The sequence below is a fragment of the Colossoma macropomum genome, unplaced genomic scaffold (assembly GCF_904425465.1).
Source record: "Colossoma macropomum unplaced genomic scaffold, Colossoma_macropomum, whole genome shotgun sequence".
Classification (NCBI taxonomy): domain Eukaryota; kingdom Metazoa; phylum Chordata; class Actinopteri; order Characiformes; family Serrasalmidae; genus Colossoma; species Colossoma macropomum.
In genome coordinates, this window is record NW_023494790.1 from 3,071,660 (window position 1) to 3,098,800 (window position 27,141).

Genomic DNA, 27,141 nt, shown 5'->3' on the forward strand with positions numbered 1-27,141 from the left:
TTCAAACTGTAATTTCAATATAAAACAAGAAATCTCTCAGCTCTACTTTTAGGGCAGCAGCATCAAATATTCTCTGTGCTCAGGTCTTTATTTTCATATAAATCCCAAAATGAAACTGTAACTGACATTGCTAAGCATTGCAAAGATGCTTCTGGTGTGGGTTCATACCAGTTTTCTCCTCTTCACTGAGGCACAAGAAAGCAACGCTTTATGAGGAGGATTTTTGCCAATAAAGACAAGCCTCGATATCAGCCGACAGTTTCAGCCAATGCTATAATGGTCAAGCCCTAAGACAGACCCACAGCACACACAACGTAAAATAAGATCAGTGAAGTAGAGCGTAAAACAGCTGCTTTGCGTTGATGTAGGTTTGAGCTGTGATGTATGAGTTCTGCAACCTGAAGGCACTTTTTAAAGGCCAGGTTTACAGGGATTCAGTCAGGGCTGATGGAAAAGACTCAGCTGATCCATCTCAGAAAGTTTGTACTCATAAAAAACGAATAATTTGAACAAAAAGAGTAAGTGAATGTACCTGATATCAAAAAATCAGGGCGTTGTGTTCTGGATGTTTTCTGTGAGTGGATTTAACATCCTACCCTCTCCCCGACCTTGCGGCAGGTCATGTCTAGCAGTGCTGACCTTTGATCTCTGACCACCGTGACTGAATTTTGCACAGTGAGATTTTTCACATCAGAGAGTTTCATCCTTTAATCCTTTATGGCTTTGATGCTACGGCTGTCAATCATCAAATTGCGGACTTCCACTCTTATTCAAGGAAGCTTCTCTCATATACTTTCTTATTTTGTCTATTTACAACAGCATAATGTGGCAAATAAATAAAACATTTCATTTTCAACCTTGTGTGATGCTTCCTGTCATTTTTGCTACAGTCATGCAGTCTTTAAAGCAGTAGTGTTCTGCAGCTCGCAGGGCATCAGGTTCAATATGGAGCCTTTCATTGTGGAGAAACCTTCAGCCTGAAGGGCAGAACAAAGTGCTACCTGAAGTAATGCTGTACTTAAATGAAACTGCTTGAAACTGTTGGCTGGCACATAGTTTGGATAGCAAGTATGTTAGATATTATAGCTGAAGCTGTCAGTTTATCTATCTGAAGTTTTAGTACGATAACGGACATTCCTCATTCCTTAGTCACATTTTAGCTGGATTAGTTTTTACGCTAGCTAGCTTCAATTTTAGACAAACTACAGGCTACCCAACAGCTTTAAAGTTGTTTAGCCTCTTTCCTTTGAACACTGCATTTAATGTATGTAGCGCTTCAGTTGAGTCTTTCATCCTGCCCAGACTGCGAGCATGTGTCGGTCCACTGGCTTGATAAGGTGGCACCCTACTGACTGTTTACCACTGTTGGTCCACCCTCGGACCACCCAGATTACTGTCCTGCAGATTTTAAATGCACAGAGACTTTTATTTTGGAAAAGAAACTAAGACATATAATATTACAAACAACTGAGAGGAAAAAAAAAATAATGACGAGCCCAATTTAAAAAAATGATTTTATAGAAAATGTCTTTGCTCACACTGTGCCGGACTAAAATGATTTACTGAACTAATTCACAGAATATAAGTAAAGAAAGGAAGGAAGGAAACTTAAGTAAACTGGACTATGAGTGGAAAATGAGTGATGAAAAGTGGAATTTTGGCCAAATCCCATTTCACCCCTCGCCCCTACCACTGAGCCCTTAGCCCTCTGTTTTGTGTGTTCACTCCTAGGGGTAGGGTGTCCTGATTCTTGTTGAGATAGAGGGGTAGGGTGAAGTGTTGGGGCTACATGACCCTCCAAACGGAGGCTTTTCAGAGATTCCAAATAGTAAGAAAAGAAGAAAAAACGGCAAGATGGCTGAACAAGAGACCAAAGAAACCCACAAATGAGAGAATTTTCTCTGTTAAAAAATTACGATAACCACTGAATCGCTAATGTCTCGGTAGCTAGCTAGCTAACTTTCCCGTTCCAGAAGTGCCAGAATGTAACTGCCGCTCCATTTAAGGTGGAACGGGAAAATTCAAACAAGAAGCTGGTGAATATCTGACTTCAGCTTCATATCGCCAAGGAATTAGGGGTGGGTGATAATAAATAATTGTCTTATACCCCCTCTTTGAAGGCATATGATGCCCTAAATTGCCCTACAGAGCAGCGCTGGTAGCTGTTAATGAAGTGATGCTCTTTTTATTTGAGGGTCCCATTTCAGAGGGAAGATTTCAACCACTACCCCTTGTAACTCAGTTCCAATTGGTTAGGATGACACTCGAAAAAAAGGGGTAGGGGTAAGAAGAAGAAATGGGATTGGGCCCTTCTCTAATACTCCGCTTAAACACCAGTGGGCCACCTGGATAACACTGAGCAAAATGCCAGTGGACCACCAGCTTCGCCATCAGCGAGCCAACAGTGGGCCAACATCCTCCTGCTATCAGGGTGAAGGGTTTTCTCTATTGAATGCCTCATTATTTAAAGCCGTGTTGAACCTGAGAGGCTTTTAGTAGGTTTAATTTTGTACCTTGCGAAGCCTGCAGCTGAAAACAAGACTAAACTAAAAGTCTCCACTAAAGACTCAAGACTCGACTCACACCGTGTGAGTTAGCGCTGTTTCAGGACTCATCTGTTACTGGATTGGATCACACTCCTTCTTTTGTTACCTTCCATATCACATCCAGCATTTTCTGCTAATATTAGCCCCACACAGATACCTGTCCTCCAAGTTATTATGCTCTCCTCCCATCGCTTTGCAATAAGGCCTAAATCCAACACATCTACAGCCAGTAGTAGCAGCCTTCTGTCCATACTTTTGTCCATGTTTACAATATCGGAAATCACTTAAGCAAATATATTTGCGATTATTTATGTTCTCAGGTTCCCTAAACTGCATCTCAACCTGATTTAGCATTCAACTGGGGTTGGGCAACATCAGTTTTTCAGTCTTTTTAAATATCACAGCACACAATATTACAGCTCAACAGTGCGGTAGTCTATAAACCTGCTTTGGCTCCAATAAAAAAATCAGCATTTTATAATTTGGCCACACGGCGGCGCTGAATGGTTTCCTCCAGCGCCCTCTGAAGGTCAAACATGTTAAGCTTCAATATCTTTGAAAGAAACTTTCTCCACTGGGTGAAAACCACATCTGTTGAAGTGAATGTCATGGCTGCGTTTGTGCTTTCCCTTTCACTTCTGCTCTTTTTTCTGAATGCACTGATATTGGTTAACTCTGTCTGCATCTGACTCAAGGACAACTTCTTTCATTCAGTTAAACACACGAACGTTCGTTAAAGCAGCAAAGCTGTCAACAGAAAAATAATATCATTGTTCAAGACTGTTGACGTTGCAAAGATAACACTGTAAAATCACCCGTATTTCCAGGGTTGGACTCAAAGTAGTCATACATAGTTATGAGCTGTGTAGATAGATACGCGTTCTAGTTATGATTAGTAACGCGCCGAAACAAAAATTCTATATAATAATAATAAATATACTATAAAATAATAAATACACTGATCAGGCATAACATTCTGACCACCTCCTTGTTTCTACACTCATTGTCCATTTTATCAGCTCCACTTACTATATAGGTGCACTTTGTAGTTCTACAGTTACAGACTGTAGTCCATCTGTTTCTCTGATACTTTGTTAGCCCCCTTTTACCCTGTTCTTCAGTGGTCAGGACCCCCATGGACCCTCACAGAGCAGGTACTATTTGGGTGGTGGATCATTCTCAGCACTGCTGTAACACAGATGTGGTGGTGTGTTAGTGTGTGTTGTGCTGGTCTGAGTGGATCAGACACAGCAGTGCTGCTGGAGTTTTTAAACACCTCAGTGTCACTGCTGGACTGAGAATCGTCCACCAACCAAAAACATCCAGCCAACAGCGTCCTGTGGGCAGCGTCCTGTGACCACTGATGAAGGACTAGAGGATGACCAACACAAACTGTGCAGCAGCAGATGAGCCATCGTCTCTGACTTTACATCTACAAGGTGGACTGACAAGGTAGGAGTGTCTAATAGAGTGGACAGTGAGTGGAAACAGTGTTTAAAAAGTGGTACGGGTGTGTTGTGCTGGTATGAGTGGATCAGACACTATTCCTCATTTTCATTATCATTCAGATTATTTGTCAAGTGTTGGATTTTGACACTTCACTGTAAATCCTATTTAATCTTCTGCTTTTTTTTCTGCACTTTTTTCTTTTTTGGTGGCCAAAATTTTGGGTTCATCCCTAGTTATGAGGTAGGTATGTGTTACGTAGTTACAGTGGTTACTCTAGAATACTAGTGGGCATCACTGATTGTTGACAGGAGAGGAGGTGGACCTACAAGCCAACTTGCTGTGGCTATCACTAACCTAGTCTATGTGAACAACAAAACACAATAATACAATAACAAAAATCATGTCATATTTTGTAGTCTTCCTAACTAGAAAGCTATTCACATAAATGCACTAGCATTTCACTCATGCAAGCAACAAAAATAGACTTGAAGCATAAAACTGTGCATTGCTGTGCTGCTTGCCCTGCACGGCTGATCTAAAGGGCATAAATGTGTTCATTTTCTCTCAGAGTGGAGCTTCTTCAGTCTATTAGCTCTACACAATCACAGCTAGGAGTGGGCAATATGGCAAAAATATTATATTGCAATACTTAAAAACATTTTCACAATATTCACACCTTGATGTTTAGACACGAATACACAATGCAGTAGCAGTGCCACATTTAAAAACAGCCATCAAAAACTCAGAATACTGCTTAATTATTACTGAATTACAAGCTAAATGTGAAATTTCTGCACTAAACAAAATTTAAAACGAAAGGAAAATCACACTTCAAGCCACATTTAAAAGCTAGCAAAAAGACTTTTTTTCTCAATTAGAAAAAAACATGTTTCTTTTTCAGTAAATCCAAATTACACCACCGTTGGCCAATCAACATAAAGAACGCTGGAATAAGAACAGGAGCTCAGCAAGAAAGCTAAACAGCAAAACACCTCATACAACAGTCCATGTGCTGCTGCTGTGTTTGCAGAAGAAATTAGGAAGAAATTGGATCCAGATGTCTAGCCCCGCCCACTAATCCATTTTCTCTGGTTGGGAAAACACTGTATTATGTAGTCCCCACACTTTTTTGACCCCCATTAAGACCCTTCAGTGGCAGCAGTGCATTATAGGTTCATAACGCTACCTACCAGTCCGTCGCAGTTGCTGATGGCCACCGACGCATCGGGCATGTCCGTCACGTCTCCGGTGAACACACAGTCTCCACGGATCCGCACCCTGGCCTTTTCCTCAAAGTCCTCGTGCCACTCCAGGTGGGCTCCGGGGGCCACCAGCCTGTTATTGGCCTTCAGCCGCAAGTGCAGCTCTTTACCAAACACGGTGACGTTAAAGAACACCTGCTGAGTGTCTCTTTCTCTGGGTCTCTCCTTCTCTGGGACGCTGCGGGCGAAGCGTTTACTTTTTCCCGAAGAGGCGGCGGCAGCCGAGAGGACGTGCGAGACGTAGTGGCCGTGAGAGTCCGTGCTGAACGGAACTATCAGGCCGTATTCGCTCAGCTTCCCTGAGAGGTTGGCTATGGGACAGAAACACAGGACAAACATCAGGTCAGGGACTTATAAAGACGACAACACTGCATGTTTCTACAGGTAGGACAAAATGCAAAATTCAAGTTAATGAATGTCCATTAAAGGGCCCACATCCTAATTTTTTGCATTTTAATTTCTTCCCCTAAGCTCCACTTGTTTGGGTTTGTGTGTGTTCGTGAACTGAAAACACTCACAATTCATTTTCACGTGACCATTTTCCAAACTGACCACCCTTAAAAACTAAACAGGCAACTGTGCCTTTAAGATGGATTTACGTAAATGAGCTCTGCTCTCATTGGCTGCCTTGTATAGTGCCACATTCCAGAAAGCAGTCCAGGCCGAAACACTCCCTATACCTTCAGTGTCAGTGGGTGGAGCTAAACTGCTGTGGGCAGATACATGTAAATGATTCATGACATCAAAAACACAACAAATTTGAAAACGGACTGTTTTGAGTCAATCAATGAATCCATTATGTGTAATTAATGAATGCATTGAGTGATTGAGTACCTAGAACACTTTTACATCACCATCTGTAGTGAAATCCTTCATTAAAAACAGCTGAATTTATAGCCCAGTAGATTTTAAAGAAGAACTATCAGATCAGTGTCGGTATCGACTGATACTCCATATCGGTATCAGGTTTCAGTATCAGAAAAGGCAAAGTGGTACTGAGCTCCAGAACAGCTGAGTTCATTAATGAACACATTATTGCACATAATGAACACATAAGTACTGAGTATTCTGTGGTCAAGCAGTGCTAAAATAATAGTTGAGTTAATTAATGAATGAAATCCTGAGTTTAATAGTTGAGTTCATTAATGAATGTATCCTGAGTTTAATAGTTGAGTTAAATAAAGAATGAACCCTGAGTTTAATAGTTGAGTTAAATAAAGAATGAACCCTGAGTTTAATAGTTGAGTTAAATAAAGAATGAACCCTGAGTTTAATAGTTAAGTTAAATAAAGAATGAACCCTGAGTTTAATAGTTGATTAATGAATGCACCCTGAGTTAAACAGTTGAGTTAATTAATGAATGTTCCCTGCATTTAATAGTTGAGTTAATTAATGAATGCACCCAGAGTTAAATAGTGAATTAATGAATGCACCCTGAGTTTAATAGTTGAGTTAATTAATGAATGCACCCTGAGTTTAATAGTTAATTAATGAAGGCACCCTGAGTTTAATAGTTGAGTTAATTAATGAATGCACCCTGAGTTTAATAGTTGAGTTAATTAATGAATGCACCCTGAGTTTAATAGTTAAGTTAAATAAAGAATGCACCCTGAGTTTTATAGTTGAGTTAACTAATTAATGCGCCCTGAGTTTAATAGTTAATTAATGAATGCACCCTGAGTTTAATAGTTACTGAATTCATTCTGAGTTTAACAGTTGAGTTAATTAATAAATGCACCCTGACCTGAGTCTAATAGTTGAGTTAATTACTGAATGCGCCCTGAGTTTAATAGTTAATTAATGAATGCACCCTGAGTTTAATAGTTACTGAATTCATTCTGAGTTTAACAGTTGAGTTAATTAATAAATGCACCCTGACCTGAGTCTAATAGTTGAGTTAATTAATGAATGCACCCAGAGTTAAATAGTGAATTAATGAATGCACCCTGAGTTTAATAGTTGAGTTAATTAATGAATGCACCCTGAGTTTAATAGTTAATTAATGAAGGCACCCTGAGTTTAATAGTTGAGTTAATTAATGAATGCACCCTGAGTTTAATAGTTGAGTTAATTAATGAATGCACCCTGAGTTTAATAGTTAAGTTAAATAAAGAATGCACCCTGAGTTTTATAGTTGAGTTAACTAATTAATGCGCCCTGAGTTTAATAGTTCATTAATGAATGCACCCTGAGTTTAATAGTTACTGAATTCATTCTGAGTTTAACAGTTGAGTTAATTAATAAATGCACCCTGACCTGAGTCTAATAGTTGAGTTAAATAAAGAATGCACCCTGAGTTTTATAGTTGAGTTAATTAATTAATGCGCCCTGAGTTTAATAGTTGAGTTAATTAATGAATGCGCCCTGACCTGAGTCTAATAGTTGAGTTAATTACTGAATGCGCCCTGAGTTTAATAGTTCATTAATGAATGCACCCTGAGTTTAACAGTTCATGAATGCACCCTGAGTTTAACAGTTGAGTTAATGAATTAATGTACCCTGAGTTTAATAGTTGAGTTAATTCAAAGTTTAACAGTTGAGTTAATTAATGAATGTAATGTAGTTAATTAGTGAACGCACCGAGTTTAATAGTTAATTAATGAATGCACCCAGAGTTTAATAGTTGAGTTAAATAAAGAATGAACCCTGAGTTTAATGGTTAATTAATGAATGCACCCAGAGTTTAATAGTTGAGTTAAATAAAGAATGCACCCTGAGTTTAATAGTTAATTAATGAATGCACCCTGAGTTAAACAGTTGAGTTAATTAATGAATGCACCCTGAGTTTAATAGTTAATTAATGAATGCGCCCTGAGTTTAATAGTTGAGTTAATTAATGAATGCACCCTGAGTTTAATAGTTGAGTTAATTAATGAATGCACCCTGAGTTAAACAGTTGAGTTAATTACTGAATGCACCCTGAGTTTAATAGTTAATTAATGAATGCGCCCTGAGTTTAATAGTTGAGTTAAATAAAGAATGCACCCTGAGTTTAATAGTTGAGTTAATTAATGAATGCACCCTGAGTTTAATAGTTGAGTTAAATAAAGAATACACCCTGAGTTAAACAGTTGAGTTAATTAATGAATGCACCCAGAGTTTAATAGTTGAGTTAAATAAAGAATACACCCTGAGTTAAACAGTTGAGTTAATTAATGAATGCACCCTGAGTTTAACAGTTGAGTTAATGAATTAATGCACCCTGAGTTTAACAGTTGAGTTAATTCAGAGTTAAACAGTTGAGTTAATTAATGAATGCGCCCTGAGTTTAATAGTTAATTAATGAATGCACCCTGAGTTTAACAGTTGAGTTAATTAATGAATGCACCCTGAGTTTAATAGTGAATTAATGAATGCACCCAGAGTTTAATAGTTGAGTTAAATAAAGAATGCACCCTGAGTTTAATAGTTAATTAATGAATGCACCCTGAGTTAAACAGTTGAGTTAATTAATGAATGCACCCTGAGTTTAATAGTTAATTAATGAATGCACCCAGAGTTTAATAGTTAATTAATGAATGCACCCAGAGTTTAATAGTTGAGTTAAATAAAGAATGCACCCTGAGTTTAATAGTTAATTAATGAATGCGCCCTGAGTTTAATAGTTGAGTTAAATAAAGAATGCACCCTGAGTTTAATAGTTAATTAATGAATGCACCCTGAGTTAAACAGTTGAGTTAATTAATGAATGCACCCTGAGTTTAATAGTTAATTAATGAATGCACCCAGAGTTTAATAGTTGAGTTAAATAATGAATGCACCCTGAGTTTAATAGTTAATTAATGAATGCACCCAGGGTTTAATAGTTGAGTTAAATAATGAATGCGCCCTGAGTTTAATAGTTGAGTTAAATAAAGAATGCACCCTGAGTTTAACAGTTTAGTTAATGAATTAATGCACCCTGAGTTTAACAGTTGAGTTAATTCTGAGTTAAACAGTTGAGTTAATTAATGAATGCGCCCTGAGTTTAATAGTTAATTAATGAATGCACTCTGAGTTTAGCAGTTAATTAATGAATGCACCCTGAGTTTAACAGTTGAGTTAATGAATTAATGTACCCTGAGTTTAATAGTTGAGTTAATTCAGAGTTTAACAGTTGAGTTCATTAATGAATGCACCCTGGGTTTAACAGATGAGTTAATTAATGAATTCATCCTGAGTTTAACTGTTGAGTTAATTAATGAATTCATCCTGAGTTTAACAGCTGAGTTAATGAACTAAAGCACTCTGAGTCTAACAGCTGTACTGAGTACTGAATGAGTCTCTCCTGCTATACAGTCTGCTGTGTGTGCAGCTCTGAAGTTTGTTCTGCAGTTTGGTTCAGTAACTGAGTCTCTGCTGCTGCTCTGAAACAAAGTTCCACAAAGTTCCCCCAAACTTCTCTGCAACGCGCGCTGTTGTCGGTGCGCGCGGCGGAGAGCGAGCGGCCGTGTCCGCAGTAACCCCGCCGGCTCTCCGAGTTTCCCAGAACTCACTAAAGCGCTGTGTGGCTTACCGTGCGTGAGAGCCGCGCGCCGCTCCGCCAGCAGCAGCGCGCTGAGGGTGCAGTAGAGCAGCAGAGCAGCGGAGTCCATGACGAGCCGAGCAGCTGAACTTCCCAAACGCAAACTTTCCTCTTCTTCAGCGCGAGCCTGGCGAACTCCCGGCGGCCTCGGATCATGGGGAAAGCTGGCGCGTGCGTGTGCGTGTGTGCGTGCGGGGAGAGCGGGACAGACTCAGCATTACTCACACACACACACAGTCACACACTCACTCTCACATATAAACACACACACAGAGCTACTGGACTCAGAGTGGACGAGAGAGAGAGAGAGAGAGAGAGAGAGAGAGTTGTGGTGGTAGAGAGAGAGAAAAAGAGTTGTGGTGGTAGAGAGAGAGTTGTGGTTTTAGAGATAGGGGGCGCTGCTGAGTCACCCCAACAACGTGGCTTTAATCACGCGGAGCTGAAAGGGTTAAAAGCAGGAACGCGCCGCTCTGCTGAACATTAAAGTGAAAAGACAACACAGAATATGTGTGTATGTGTCACAGTGCGTGCACTGTTAGCACAGCATGTGCGCACGTGCCCAAGATTTAAAGCTTTATCGTCATTATAATTATATATATTTTTATCAGTAAAAGTAGAAGCATTAATAAATTAAATACTACACATACAATTAAACACGAATAGATGACAGACTACATATACCCGTGTACAGTTATAGTAAATATAAATAAATATAATTGATAATATGATATTTACAACCCTGTTTCCAAAAAGTTGGGACGCGGTGCAGAAAGTAAATAAAAACAAAATGCAATGGTGTGCGAATCATTTAAACCCTATATTTCTTTGAAAATAGTACAAAGACAACAAATCAAACGTTGGAGCAGAGAAATGTTATTGTTTTTTGGAAAAATATTGAATTTGATGCCAAAACATTTTTAAAAAGTTGGGACGGGGTCATGTTTACCACTCTGTAAGCGTTTGGGAACTGAGGAGACACTGCTGTAGTTTTGAAAGTGAAATGTTTTCCCGTTCTTATTTGATACAGGATTTCAGCTGCTCATCAGTTCAGGGTCTCATTTGTCATATTTTTTGCCAAATGTTTTCAGTGGCGACAGGTCTGGACTGCAGGCAGGTCAGTTTAGCACCCAGACTCTTTTACTCTTTACTGAGCAATGCTGTTGTAATACGTGCAGAAAGTGGTTCGTCTAGCTGGATTAATCAAGGTCTTCCCTGAAAAAGACGTCGACTGGATGGCAGCATATGTTGCCAAAACATGTATATATCATTCAGCATTAATGGAGCCTTCACAGATGTGCCAGTCACCCAGGCCATGTGCACTAAAGCCCCCCATACCATGACGGATGCTGGCTTTTGAACTGTGCACTGATAACAAGCCGGATGGTCCCTCTCCTCTTTAGCCCGGAGGACACAGTGTCCATGATTTCCAAAAAGAATTTCAAATGTTGATTCATCGGACCACAGGACACTTTTCCACTTCACCTCAGTCCATCTTAAATGAGCTCAGGCCCAGAGAAGGTGGCAGCATTTCTGGATCCTGTTTATATATGATTTCTTCTTTGTGTTTTAGAGTTTTAGCCTGCATTTGTGGATGCAGTGATCAACTGTTTTCACAGACAGTGGTTTTCAGAAGTGTTTCTGAGCCCATGCAGTGATTTCCACTACAGAATCATGTCTGTTTTTAATGCAGTGCTGCCTGAGGGACCCAAAGATCACGGCCAGCAAATACTGGTCTTTGGCCTTGTCCCTCACATACAGAGATTTCTCCAGATTCTCTGAATCTTTTAACGATATTATGTACCAAAGATGATGAAAAGCAGTCAGACACAGCAGTGCTGCTGGAGTTTTTAAACACTTCAGTGTCGCTGCTGGACTGAGAATAGTCCACCAACCAAAATTATCCAGCCAACAGCGTCCTGTGGGCAGCGTCCTGTGACCACTGATGAAGGACTAGAGGATGACCAACACAAACTGCAGCAGCAGATGAGCTATTGTCTCTGACTTTACATCTACAAGGTGGACCGACAAGGTAGGAGTGTCAAATAGAGTGGACAGTGAGTGGACACAGTGATTAAACACTCCAGCAGCACTGCTGTGTCTGATCCACTCACACCAGCGCAACACACCACCCAAAGTGGAAGCAGAGAAATCCTTTGTAACACTGTACTAACTTTATTGGTGGGACATGAAAGAAAGTTATTAGTGAAGGCACATCAGTGCAAGTGGCACAAGAGATTGTGAGAGCACACAAAGCGAATTAAAAGTAGTGCCCCCTGCTGGAAGCAAATGCACAACCTCACTCTCTAACCTCCCTGGCCACTTTATTAGAAACACCAACTTTATTGCTCCACAATGTAGGTGTACAGTGACAGACTGTAGTCCATCTGTTGTTGTACAGTGAATCAGCCACAGTGTATAAGCTACAGTCTCTAACTGTATATCAGCAAGGTGGAACTACAAGGGAGGTGTTTCAGATAAAGTGGCCAGGGACAGGGCGTACAGAATAGCTCTTCAGGTTTAGTAGGAGGTCGCCTGACTTGAGCTTTTGAGTTTCTAAAAGTGCAAATGTCTCTATGACTTCTGTCCATGTTAATCTGCTTATTCATCGCTTTAGTTTCGGCACAAAAACAGCTTGACATTATCAGGCGTCCTTATTTAAGCGCTAAAGTCTAACTTAAATACCACGACGACTCCACTGTCTGTGTTTGGAAGTGGATCTGGGTCAGTTTACCATTATACGTCCTAGCTAACTGTGTTTTTATCCCCATTTCCTGGGTGACTCACTTCTCTTTGGCCGAGGTTATGGCTGTGTGGATGTTTGGGGGGTTAAATCAGCTGCTGCCACCTGCGGAGAGAGATCCGGGGGCTTAGCTTAGTTTAGTGGAGAAAAGCTGTGAGCTAATGTCTCGATCTCCAGGAGACAGATGAGTAAAACCTCCTGCGCTGTCAGACTGTCAAGGCTGGATGTCAAATACGTCTCTTTTTAACCCACCAAGGATAGAGTCAACATTGCCATGGACAGTTACTAGGATCTTACGGGCAGCTGTGCAAAACAAACCTTCAATGAAGAAAAAAAAATGACAGTTTATTTGTTTACCTGCTATTCTTGTCTTGAACAACTTGACACTCTCAAATCACGCTCCTCCACTTGTTAGCACCTAATGTTAACTTAATGTTTACATCAGACTACCTATTTATGATTTTAGAGTTATGAATAATGAAGATATCTCGTTACAGGTTGTGAAGGATCTGTTTGAAAATGGTTAACATTGAATAAGATATATTACATCCTATTAATTGCAGTGGAGAGCTCTGCAGGATCTATAAAAAAGCTTCAGATTTCTACCTTATGCAAATTAGTCCAGCTGCATTAAGCCAATCAGGACTGGTCTTCACCACAAATGGCAAAAAGGTAGAGAGAGGAAATAAATACTCTTCTTTGTTACCCACTAATACCCCCCACACTATGACAGATGGAGGATTTTGAACTTTATGCTGGTAACAATCTGGATGGCCCTTCTTCTTTGAATCCATGACAGCTTTCCATAATAAAAAAATCTGGTTTCATGCAGAACTGTTGATGGGAAAATGCTCGATTGGATGTAGTTTGACATCACAGAGCAGGAAGGCAAAATTAAAACCATACAGAGCTCGTAGGTTACTTGCTAAAATGACGAGCTTGCTAGTGAGATTGCTATTAAGACTCTTTTTTATTCTCTCTGTAAAAACCTCAGTTCCTAAAAGGCTGACACATTATGGTCCATTGCAGATGCTTTGTAGATGCTCAGTCAGTCTTTAAGTATTATTCAACTAAATATCTATGAAATGCAATGGAATCTTAAAGCTGGGTGTGAAATTAAACCCAACCCTACCCCTAAACCTAACCCTGACCTTAAGGTCAACATAAAACCTGTACCAAACTATCACCAGAAAGTCTGTTATATAATTTAAGTGTCAGTAGATCATCTACACGGGACCGTCCAAATAAAGTGCCACCCAAAAAAGTTGGGACAGTATGTGAAATGCAAATAAAAACAGAAAGCAGTGACTTGTAAATTCACTTTGACCTGTATTTAAGTGAAAAACAAAAAAGACAAATTATGTACTGTTATCTGAGCAACTTCACTGGTTTTTGTAAATATACGCACTTTCTGAAATTTAGGCCTGCAACATGTTCCAAAAAAGTTGAAATAGGGGCAATTTAAGACTACTGTAACGTGACAGACTCAGTCAGACGCTCGCGGTAAAAACAATAGATGAGGATTTCATTGAGAAGGGATTGGCAAGAATCATAGTCGTAGTACAGGTGAAGGTCAAATCCAAAATACCAAAAATGCAAAAGAGCGCAAAAACAACCAGAAGGGCAAAGACAAAAAGGCAATGATGAGAAATCCAGAAAAAGAGTCCAATACACAAAAATGGCAACCAATAACACACAGGAAATGCTCAGTAGTTCTACAAGAGAAACAATACCTCACTATGCTACTCTAAAGCCTGGGCTTATATACTAAACTATAGCTAGTCATATGACAAGTAACACAGGTGTAATGAGTTAGTATTTGGAAGAACTGGAGTGATGATTGGTTGAACAAGAAGGTTCAACAGTCACATGACCTCCCTGGGAAATGGAGTTCCTGTGCAATCGAGGCCGGAGGGATGTGTGACAACGATGAACATTGTTATGGGACCATCCAGGAAAAGCCGAGTCCTTTATAAGCGAGGATGCATCGTGGCCACTTTGCCAGAAAAATGTGTCTAACAGTTTAAGAACAACCAACAAAGATTTTTAGGTGTTTCACTCTCCACCGTGCATAATATCATGAAAAGATTCAGAGCATCCAGAGAAATCTGTGTACATAAAGGGCAAGGCCGAAAGCCACAACAGAATGCCCTTCAACCCCTCAGATGGCACTACATTAAAAACCACATGCCTCTGAGATGGAAATCACCACATGGGCTCAAAAATACAAAACACTGTTTATCGCTGCATCCACAAATATAGCAATGGCATCCAGAAACACTGCCAACTTCTCTGGGCTCAAGCTCATCTGAACTGGACTTGTGCTTTAGTGGAAACATGTACTATGGTCTGATGAGCCCACCTTTCAGATTGTTTGTGGAAATAATGGACGTTGTGTTCTCCAGGCCAAAGAAGAAAAGGACCATCCAGACTGTTACCAGCATAAAGTTCAAAATTCAGCCTCTGTCATGGTGTGAGTGTGTGGGGGGAGGTATTAGATGTGGGTAACCTGCACATCTGTGAAAGCACCATTAACTCTGAACACATTTTGGAGCAACATTCTGCCTTCTAGTCTGTCTTTTTCAGAGACATCCATGCTTAATTCAACATGACAATGGTTGGCCACATTCTGAATGTTACGACTGCTATACATAATAATTTAAATGCAATTATGTAATCGAATAATTGACTACATAGTTAGTTACTAAATTAATTACATTTATATATGGATTATATTCTTGTTAAAACCTGTTTGTTTTGACTTAAAAAAAAAGCAAAAATATGAAGAGTTGCTTTTTGCCATACAAAACTGTCCACACAACAATAACTTGAATCTCCTTTTCCACTTATAAACACGAGTAAGCAGAGCCAGCCCTAAACTCTCAGAAGTAATGGAAACAAATCTGAACATTATGAGGTGGAAAGCGCTCTGAGCCTGGATGTGTTTTGGATGCTGATTTTCCATTCACTGCCGTGCACGACCTCATCCCACTGCACACCGAGGACTCGTTAACACACAAAATAAAAAAAATAACTTTATTTTTCTCCCCTGGCTGCTGTTATGGATGGACTACACTTAAACTCTCTCTCACACACACTCTGTTGATCTCTGCTGAAGTATGTAAATAAAAGTAAATTGAGAAGTGATAAATACTCTTTTATTCCACAGTCTATACTGTGTGGTGTCAGTGTCACTGCTATGTTCAGAGTGATCCACCTAAAATTGTCCAGATTTGCTCTGTGATCAGAAAGTGCCCACTGATGAAGGACTAGAGGATGGCTAACACAAACTGTGCATGATCTCAACAGATGATGATCTCCTAGATGGTCTCTAACTGAACACCAGCGAGGTGGAGCTGCAAGAGTGGCCCTGTCATCGGCAAAGGCCGACTTCGATCCCCAGTGATGACGCAGGAGAGCTTAATTGGCCGCGCCCACTTTTAATAATTGACCCAAATTAACTGCTCGATTTTACTGTCAGCATGAAACTATTAGAAATACACATGAAAAGCACAAATGAAAATGCACTTGTTAAATGTGATATTCATAATTACATTTTCAGTATCGACCAATCAGAATTCCTGTTTAACCAGTAACCACAACAGGACAAACAGAGTTTGCTAATCACTGCTTTCTTTTTTAGTGGCAATTATGTGTTTTTGGAATTGGGTTTGCAAAAATTAGACAAACTATTAGCCCATTAATATGTAATGACTAAATAAATTAAATAAATCAAGATATGTTTTCACATTTTTATTGCTTTTATTAATTAGGTGTTTTTGTTGGTGATTGATGTGTTATTGTCAGAGTTGGGTGGGGGATAGGTGGCCTCTTAAGACCATGACCCGTCCCTGACCAAACAGTGTTAGATAAATCTGAATGTGGCACAATATTTAACCAGATTATTAACACCACATTAATCACCAGCATATGAAAGTCACTTTGATCATTATTGCTTCTGTGTGCAAGAAATTAACAAGGGATTTTGAACTTGAGTTTTGTGTCCTGGTTGACTAATGAAACCAAAAGCTGATTCAACTTTTCGAAAGGGAGACCATTAAAGAGACAGGAGCAGTAATCAATGAATAGCGGTCAATGATTAATTAAAGTGCCACCAAGACTTTTATCCCATTAGTGTCTATATCTGAGATTTTTTAAATTAAATTAAATGACTACAAAGTGTGTTTTTATTACCTATTGTATTAAATTTAGTCTTTTGGTCACACGGGACTACTGATTTTTAACAAGGCAATAGAAAATCCAAATCTGATTGTGAATAAATTGATGAAAATTATGGGTATTAAAAATCAAATACTGGTACACACTCTTAAAAATGAGTTTGCACAGCAAAGTAAATCTTAGTGCCAATTTCCACCAGCATTTTCTTGTTTACTCAATTTTCATAGTTAGTTACACTGAATAACATTGTGTTATCAGCACTAAAAGAAACGTTTAGGTGAGCTGACGTGAGAATGTTTGTTGTTAGCCCTGTTGTGGCTCCACAGCTGAATCAGATTTGTAGGTAAAAATAAAATAATCCTCCTTTACAGTAAAATAAAGCTCTGCTGATCGTTCAACACAGTTTAACAATAAATGGTCTTAAACTCTGGAGTTAATGTAGAACTGCTAATTCACCCTTTAACCCTGAAGATCAGCGCAGACTGCTGGTCACCATAGCAACATAGACAACAGTCTCACCTAGCTAGTAGCTAACGAAACGGCAAAGAGAGAGATTTAAGATAAACATTGATATTTTAGAGATGAATGGACTTATTTACGTTTATAATCACTCCAGCTGGTTTCCTGATACGTTTAATCTGCAACGAGAAACTGACAAACACTAAAAAGTCACAAAGCTGAAGTCAGTTTCTCGTTCGCCAGCTTCTTGTTCAAGTTCTCACGTTCCACCTTAAATGGTCCAACAGTTAGCTGCATAGTTAGCTACGTTCTGGCACCTCAGGCACTGACTTCAGCCTCGAAAAAAAGTAGAATGTTGAGAGATATTTTACAAAAAACTATTCCACTTTTGCGGAAATGTTTCCTGCCGGAGATGCGAGAAAAGCAGCCATAGCTGAGCTAAAGATTAAAGCAGAGCAAAGTAAGTCTGGATTTTTGTTTGTATTATATTTTTCAGCCTATACTAGTACATCAGCACATACTGAGACATATTTACAGCCAAGACGGTGAAACGTTACTTCAATAAAATGGACATGAATGGTTGTAGCTTCCAAGATGGTTAGATTTTAGTTGAAACTTGACAAAATGGCTCCTCGTTTGTGTTGCCGACCCCTGATCTGGAGTGATGTGCAGTTTTAATTGTGTTAGAGTAGCGGGTGAATGTAGGGTTAGGCATCTTGCTCAAAGATCCACTATAATACACCAATCCCTGCACAATTATTTAATTTCATTTTTTAATGAAGTTGATTAAGCAAACATCCTGAAGAACGTCATACTCCATTATGAGGGGCTGGTGTAGTGTAGGGGTTAACACTGCTGCCCATCACACGGCAGACCAGAGTTCAGTTCCCTGCTGGAGCAAGAACTCCATGCTACATCAAAAGAGTCCTTAATTAAGATGCCTAGCATGACATTCGCCTGGCTCTGTAATATATTTGAAACCTTACATCACTCTGGATAAAAGTATCTGCCCAATGCCATAAATGTAACATTGATATCAAAGGAGAAAAGTTGGTTTGACTCAACACTTATGATGTCTTTAAGGATTTTTGTTCAATCAACTTAATAAAATAAATAATTATGCAGGAATTGGTGTTGGATCCTTGATCATGGTGCCTAGCACTTCATTCGCTTGCCTCTCGAACACAATTTAAAAAAGTAATGTCAATGTAAAAGGAGAAAGCAAAAATAACATAAAAAATAAATAAGAGGGGACCGAGGACAGAACCCTGAGGCACGCCCTGAGTAACAGGGGTGATGAATGATGTAGGAAGCAAATAGCAGCACTCATACATCAGATATCATAGATTTAAGTATTTTTAATTAAGGATTTTTGCTTAATCAACTTAATAAAAAATTAAAATAAATAATTATGCAGGGATTGGTGTAGGATCCTTGAGCAAGATGCCCAGCACTTCATTTGCTTGTCTCTCTAACAAAGTTTAAAAAGTAAAGTCGATATAAAAGGAGAAAAGTTGGTATGACTCAGAGTTTTGACTGGTTGTACTTCTTAGGACAACAAACATTTTTTGTTAGGTCAAGTAAATATTTCTTTTAGTGCTAACAACTCAACGTCAGTCAGTACGACAAATTTTACCAGAAGTTAACGAGAAAAAAGCGACAGGAAATTGTCACTAGAATTTTTGTTGTACAAAATCAAAACTTTTTAGAGCGTACCAAAGTATCAACTGTATCAAGTATCAACAGTGAAGTTAAGTAAATAGTAAAGTAAAATCCTAGACAGTTTTATGCACCTATTTTCAACAAACTGTATTGCATCTAATGCTTTATATCTATGATGTATATACTTAACACACACAGGGACAGAGTTACATGCATGCTAATATAAAACTGTATCTCACTGGCAAAAAATTGAGACCAGGATTTGATAAAAGAGATAAGTTACATAACATAAATAAGAGGGGACCGAGGACAGATCCCTGAGGCACGCCCTGAGTAACAGGGGTGATGAATGACGTAGGAAGCAAATAGCAGCACTCATGAGTCAGAGATAATAGATTTAAGGATTTTAAATTAAGGATTTTTGCTTAATCAACTTAATAAAAAAATGAAAATAAATAATTATGCAGGGGTTGGTGTAGGGTCCTTGAGCAAGATGCCCGGCACTTCATTCACTTGCCTCTCTAACACAATTTAAAAAAGTAATGTCGATATAAAAGGAGAAAAGTTGAGAAAAGTTTAGACTAGTTGTACTTCTTAGGACAGCAAACATTCTTTTGTTAGGTCAAGTAAATATTTCTTTTAGTGCTGACAACACAACGTCAGTCACTACGGCAAATTATTACCAGAAGTTAATGAGAAAAAGCGACAGGAAATTGGCACTAGAATTTTTGTTGTACAACTTTTTAGAGAATACCAGTACTTTTGTACTTTTTAGAGTGTACCAGAATTTAGAGCGTACCAAGGTACCAACTGTGTCAAGTATCAATAGTGAAGTTAAGTAGATTGTAAAGTAAAATTCTAGACAGTTTTATGAGTCTATTTCCAACAAATTGTATTGCATCTAATGCTTTATACATATATATATATACATATATGTATATATGTATATATATATATATATAGTAGATATGAGAGAGAGAGAGAGAGAGAGAGAGAGACATATATAGATATATAGATATACTACTTTATTAGGAACACCTCCTTATATCTACACTATTTTGTCCATTTATCAGCTCCACTTTGGGTGGTATGTTTAGGTGGACAATAAGCGTAGAAACAAGGAGGTGGTCATAATGTTATGCCTGATCGGTGTATCTATGATGTATAACCTTAAAACACACAGGGACAGAGTTACATACAAGCTAATATAAAACTGTATCTCATTGGCAAAAAATTGAGACCAGGGTTTGATAAAAGAGATAAGTTACATAACATAAATAAGAGGGGACCGAGGACAGATCCCTGAGGCACGCCCTGAGTAACAGGGGTGATGAATGATGTAGGAGGCAAATAGCAGCACTCATGAGTCAGAGATAATAGATTTATATATAGCTATAGAGAAGCTAAATGTGGTCTTCCACACCAACGGTGCTGCGATTAGGACTGGTGGTCTAAGGAATATAGTAAATTTTCTCTGTGTGTGTCTCTGATGAGATCACTCCAGTTTCCTTCCCCTCGCTCCATGAAAAAGAATGAAAACAGAGAGAGTTCATCTCGTCCATTAGCAGTAATCAATGGCGCGGATCTGAACACTCGCATTAGTGAAGCTCCACTCTGCCGAAAAATAGATTAAAACCTGACTCCTAATTGCAGCTTTGCAGAGAAAGTGGAGGAGTATTTACATCCTTAAACCATTTGACTGTTAAATTATGGTTGCGTTGTTTTGTGTGTTTGGCAGCTGAAACAGCCGCAATTTTACATCAGCTATCTTTTCCGTAAAATGAACACATCCATCAAAGTCTATTGTGCTTTTGAATAATTCCCAATTAACCTCACAAAAAATACCATTTACTTGCTTTAAGACAGAGGTTGTATTGGTTGTGGGGAGTTTTCAGCATAGTGTGCACTTTAGTTAGCCTTCAAAATCCACAGTCAGTCCTGCTGGTGTACAATTAGAGACTGTATCTACTGATGCACAGTTTGTGTCAGTCTTCCTCCCCAGAGATCATCAAATAATGGCCACGCCCCTGCATTTTAGAGCAGGAAGTGAGGCTGCATCCCTGTCCCTCATGTCCACATGGTGAGCAGTTAGATCCCTTCTGTTTTGAAGTAAATGTGTCCCAAAGTCTGAAAATCGGTGTGGAACATTAAGAATCATCATATTTTCTGTAGTTCAGCACTTTTTAGTGTTTTAATGAAAAATGTGATGATTTTCTGTGTGAACAGCTGTTCAAAGCTGTGTTTGCTGGACATGTACTGGCTGCGGTTTTGAGCTCAAAATGACCGAAACAGTCACTACTGAAACATTCGGTAAAGTTTGGGTAGTAATTGTTTTGATAGTGACAAAATGGAATATTCAACCATTTGTTTTAATAAAATAAACAGAATTGAGGTACAGAGTCACTCAAAGCAAGAGTTTTAGTCTGAAATCCAAGTCACATAAAAGTCCCAAATGTGTTTTCAGCTCTGACTTTGAAGCAGTTCAGTAGAATCATCCATTTAAGGAATATTGTAGCACTATCTAATATAGAAATGTGTGTTTTTGAGTGGTGGATGTGATATTTATTATTTTATTAAAACTGAAAGAAGGGTCTTTTCTGAATGAGGAGAATATAAACAGGATAAAATAAGGTGAGTGTGAGCTGCTGCTGAGTCGCCCTGTAAAGCCTGAAATAATCATTTAAAAATCAGAGGCGTAGAGTTTTTCAAAGCACGTTGTACGTCTTTACATATTAACGTCACACACAGACTCAAAAAGAAGGTCCGGCTCGATGTTTCGGCCTCCAATGATCTCAAAAACAACATCATACTGATGTAGATATGATGACAATAGTAGATAATTCACTCACATCCTCAGAAGACGCTCCTTCACCAAGTTTAGACTGAGTTCTCTTTGAGTTCTCTTTCAGATTCATCCGCTCGGGGAAGGGGTCCGAAGCACAACCCATGTTACAAAATGTTCTTCCACATGGTGCATGCAAGTACACATTTCCACCAGAGAGGTCTCCAAATCCCCAAAACTTACACAGTGGAGGCTTCAAAGAGGCTAATTTACATGACAGTCACAGAGTTATTTATTAATAGCTACCATTGATCAGACAGATTGGCTACATAAGCAAATCTGGCCCAAAGAGTATTTGCTATGTGGAAATTTGGCCACAGATGAAATCTATGAGTACCCCTTTTTTAGAACTTCATCAATAGCCAGTTTCTGACCACAAAGCCATTCTTGGCTGGATATTCTGGGTCAAATGATGTCTAGTCAACAGCAGTCCTGTGGTCAGAAGCTGCCCAATGATGGATGGGATAGAGGGGGCTAAAAAATTGCACAACTACAGACTTTTTGTACACCTACGATGTTAGGAGATGCTTGGCTTTTCGGAATGTTTTAACTCTAATGAAGCCTGTTTTCCTTGTAAACTTGCTATAAGTCACCATATAAAGCAGAAAGCTGTTTAGATTTTGGCATTTTTCTTAGTGAAAACTGTCAAACTGAAGGAGAAAATGTGCTATGAGTAAGAGGGGGCCAAGGACAGAACTATGAGGTACGCCCTGTGGAACAGAGAAAGCCTGCCAAAAGCCTTACCTTGGGAATAAAGCCAAAGGTCACAGCATTGTGTCCACTTGTTGTGATGTCAGCAAGCATCAGCACTCAAACCTCTCTGGTGTTCAAACCACATTTGGGCCAAAAGAGTTTAACATGTGGTTTAAACAACAGTTATTTAAGAAAATTCAAATCATTCAAAATAATGTTGACAAAATCTCACTGCAAATCTTCCTTCATGGTGGAAGTAAGGTGGGAGTTTCTAATGAAGTAGTTACTAAATGTGCATTTGCTAATATGTTACTTTCCTCTCAGTGGCCCTTATTTATCAAAGTTGCACAACAGAGAGCTTACAAACTACTCTGTGTCAGTGTGGAGCTGATAAAATGGACAATGGGTGTAGATACAAGGAGGTGTATTTAATGAAGTGGCCAGTCAGTGTGTATAGGGGATATTCTAGCACCCTCTAAGATAGAAGTGAGTATTTGTTCACAAGACAGTCGTGCAAGGCGTGCCAAAGCTGCACTATGCAAAAATGCTTCGTTAAAACTGAAAGATTTGTCATTACTGAGTGAGGAGAATAAAAACAGGCTAAAATATGGTGAGTGTTGCCCTGTAAAGCCTGAAATAATCATTTAGAGTCAGATTCATCTGCAAGGGAATTTTTTTTTTGGACTACGTCGTACATTTTGGTATTAACATCAGATGCACCGGCTCAAACAGAAGGTCTAGCTGGATATTTAGGTCTCAAAATGATCTCAAAATCATTATACTGATGAAGATATGATGACAATAGATTCATCAAACTTCTGTATGATGTGTAAATGAGCAGAGACTTGAGCGCAAATGATGAATCAGCCCGAGTGCGTGAAATCAAGCGCCAGCCTACCAGCACCTCATTTACATATCATTTACAGAACGCAGGCCAAAATTGATGCAGATTATTTTCACGAGTGCAAATGTAGGGGTTAGGGTTTGGAACAGACATCTTTCAATAGAAGTGATGATTGTGTATATATTTAGCTTATTACTCTATATTAATGCCTTAAGTTTAAATAGATCAGAAGATAATCCGTCTTAAATATCTAAGATCTGAAATCTTCATTGTTTTTTCAAAATTTTTTTACTATGGTACTGGAGTTTGAAGTAATTCAGTAGAATAATCCATAAGGAATGATTTTCCTTTAAATATTCTCTTTAGTCTACGCTGAACCTGGCTATAGTTAGCACATACACACACACACACACACACACACACCATCTAAACCGCTTATCCTCCTGGGTCATGGTGGGGTGCTGGAACCTATCCCAGCTATCATCGGGCGGAAGGCTGGAAACACCCTGGACAGGTCACCAGCCCATCGCAGGGCTCTGATAAGCACAATGCAAGTGAATTTACTCAAATGATCATTGAAGTTAAATAAACTGAGACAAATTTAAATGATGATGTCATTTTACAGGCTACAAATGCCTCTATATGGAAACAACGCTCTTAAAAAAGATGGCTCTTCACGGGTTCCTTAGTAAAAAAAACAGTTATCTGCATCTAGATAGAACCCTGAAATCCTTAAGGAACCCTCTGCATGATTAAAGGGTTCTTTGCATCATGAAAGGGTTCTACAGATTGGTGGCGCATGTGTTTTATATAGAACCTTTTTAAAAAAGGGTTTCATATAGTACCAAGAAGGGTTCTGCTACTGTTACAAGCTTGTATCACAACAATAAAGAACCCTTTTTGGTGCTGTGCAGAACCCTTTTCAAAAAGGTTCAATATAGAACTGTATACAACACATTCTCCATCAATCTGAAGAACTATGTCAAGCTGACAAGAACCCTTTAATCATGCAAAGGGTTCTTTAAACGTCTTCATCGTTCCATATATTTCTTTACTAAGGAACCCTCGAAGAACCATTGGTTGTGTAAGACACAAAACTCTCCGTATGAGCAGAAAACTCCGAGCCTCAGTCGGGGATTATGTAACTGAAGTAATTCCAGTTTCATAGCTGCCGCCGTAGCGGAGGACAGATTCCTGTGGGTGGTATTAATGGGACGTGAAACAATAAGGCAGATGGTCTGAGTTTATTAGGATAGATGGAGTGTGTGTGGAGATGGAGGTGATTTGAGGCTTTGCAAGAATCGAATAAAGCTGTTTATCGTATTCTCTTTCTTCTCCTGTGCAGTCTTTCTGTCTCATTTCCTCTCCTTGTTCTCCTTGTGGACACACTGCTTCTTCATGGGTGGTGGATCATTCTCAGCACTGCAGTAACACTGAGGTGGTGGTGGTATGTTAGTGTGTGTTGTGCTCGTCTGAGTGGATCAGACACAGCAGTGCTGCTGGAGTTTTTAAACACTGTGTCCACTCACTGTCCACTCTATTAGACACTCCTACCTTGTCAGTCCACCTTGTAGATGTAAAGTCAGAGACGATAGCTCATCTGCTGCTGCACAGTTTGTGTTGGTCATCTTCTAGTCCTTCATCAGTGGTCACAAGATGCTGCCCACAGGACACTGTTGGCTGGATATTTTTGGTTGGTGGACTATTCTCAGTCCAGCAGTGACACTGAGGTGTTTGAAAGCTCCAGCAGCACTTCTGTGTCTGATCCACTCAGACCAGCACTCACGCTGTGAGTGATAACACACTCCCTCTTGTTTTCTATTACTTAAGTGTTTCATGTTTATTTGCATACACAGCATGTTCGTTTGCCATACATAGCATGCTTATATATGCACTATACACTCTTAAAAAAATGGTCCTTTAAGGGTTCTTTAGTAAAGAAAAAGGTTCTGTAAAGAACCATGAACATCAAATGGTTCTTTACATCAAGAAATGATTCTTTTAGATGGAGAATGTGCTGTAGATGGTTCTATACAGCACCCAAAAGATTTCTTCTATTGTTATAAGCTTGACATTGTAACAATATAAGAAGACTTTTGGGTGCTATATGGAACCCTTTTCAAAAGGCTTTTATATTCTGAAAACCAATTCATGATGCAAAGAACCCAAAGTGTTATTTGAAGGTTTATGGTTCTTTATAGAGCCATTTTCTTTACTAAAGAACCCTCAAAGAACCATCTTTTTTCAAGAGTGTATTGCTTGTTCATTTGAGCTAGATAGCATGTTTATTTGTATTACACAGTGTTGCATGTTCATTTACCGTAAACTGTCTGTTCATTTGCACTACATTGCATGTTCGTTTACAGTAAACTGTCCGTTCATTTGCACTACATTGCATGATCATTTACAGTAAACTGTCCGTTCATTTGCACTACATTGCATGATCATTTACAGTAAACTGTCTGTTCATTTGCACTACATTGCATGTTCATTTACAGTAAACTGTCTGTTCATTTGCACTACATTGCATGTTCATTTATAGTAAACTGTCTGTTCATTTGCACTACATTGCATGTTCGTTTACAGTAAACTGTCTGTTCATTTGCAGTATGTTACATGTTCATTAGATTGTATATGCCTTTGCACAATGCTGTGGATTAGTTTGCACTACTTTATATCTTTGTTTGCATTGCATGTTATTTTGCACATCACGTGTTCATTTGCTCTACATATATCAATTTAAGCTGTACAGCTTGTTCATTTGCAGCATATTGTCTGTCCATTTGCATTACACTGTACATTTGTGTTTGTATGAGTATTTTCTTCCTAACCGGTGCTAAGAAGGAACCGTAAACTGAGAATTTCACCATACAGTGAAGCTCGTTCTCTGTGAATATGACAGTAAAGGACTTGAACCTGAACCTTCTCTCTGGAGGAGGAAACATTTTCGCTGAAGTTCCTCGCTGTGCCTCCAGCTGCTTTACCTCTGAATGCATGTCTTTGTGCGGCGGCGTCTCTGCGTCCGTCTGAAGCGTCAGCTTGAATTTCAGCTCAGCCAGGATATTTCAGGATCTGGACAGCATTTCAAAGGCCAGCAGCGTCCGCCAGGTCTTATCTACACTCAGCAACCCGATAGCACTGTAATCTCACGATCCAACTCTGCTGTACAGCTCAGCAGGCACAGAGAGAGGAGGAGAGGGTGATAACTGTGAACATCATACACATAATACTACTACTAAAAATGATAATAATGACAACAACAAAAATAATGGGTCCCACTTTATATTAAGTGTCTCTAATAACTGTGTAGTTACACATGAATAACATATGCAACAACACTGTAACTACTGATGATTTAGCCAATGTTACAGATGGATTACAGCTGTACAGCCTATGTAATTACACATGTGTATCAACTTCCGGTTTTTGTAATCTTTTTGATACACTACAGATCAGAAGTCTTTTCCAGCAGTTTAAGGAAGTATGTTTTACATAACATTACGTTTATGTTTTACATAATTACTGTGTAGTAACTGTGTTGTAACAAGGTAACCTAATCACATCACATTGATTATACAAAGTCAAGTCAAATTTATTTGTATAGGGCTTTTTACAACTGATGTTGTCACAAAGCAGCTTCACAGAAATCCATTAAAGACAAAGTTTTAACATGAAATGTAAATCCTCCAGGTGAGCAAGCCAGGAAAAACTCCCTCAGAGCTGAGGGAGAAACCTTGGGAGGAACCAAGGCTCACATGGGGGGACCCATCCTCCTCTGGTCAAACTACCTACAAAATTATTATACTACTAATATTAATAGTAGTAATAGTAGTAGTAGTTAGGAGTCCATGAAAACTCCAGTGTAGAGTGGGAGTGGGCAGCTAGTCCAAGTCAAGTGGCGGCAACTGGGGCGTGGGCAGCTGGTCTGAAGCGGATAGCAGGAGAGCTCCGCAGACAATCA

The 27,141-nt window shown here is 39.1% G+C and overlaps 1 protein-coding gene across 1 annotated transcript in view; it reads right to left on the reverse strand.

Annotated features, from left to right (window-relative positions):
* Positions 1 to 10,064, reverse strand: part of LOC118809010 (A disintegrin and metalloproteinase with thrombospondin motifs 3) — a 148,075-nt gene extending 138,011 nt beyond the window's left edge. Inside the window, 2 exon segments of the mRNA XM_036571923.1 lie at positions 5,186 to 5,568; positions 9,753 to 10,064. Of these exon segments, the coding sequence (XP_036427816.1) occupies positions 5,186 to 5,568; positions 9,753 to 9,831 (462 nt within the window). The 5' untranslated portion in view covers positions 9,832 to 10,064.
* Positions 10,065 to 27,141: the final 17,077 nt, after the last annotated feature.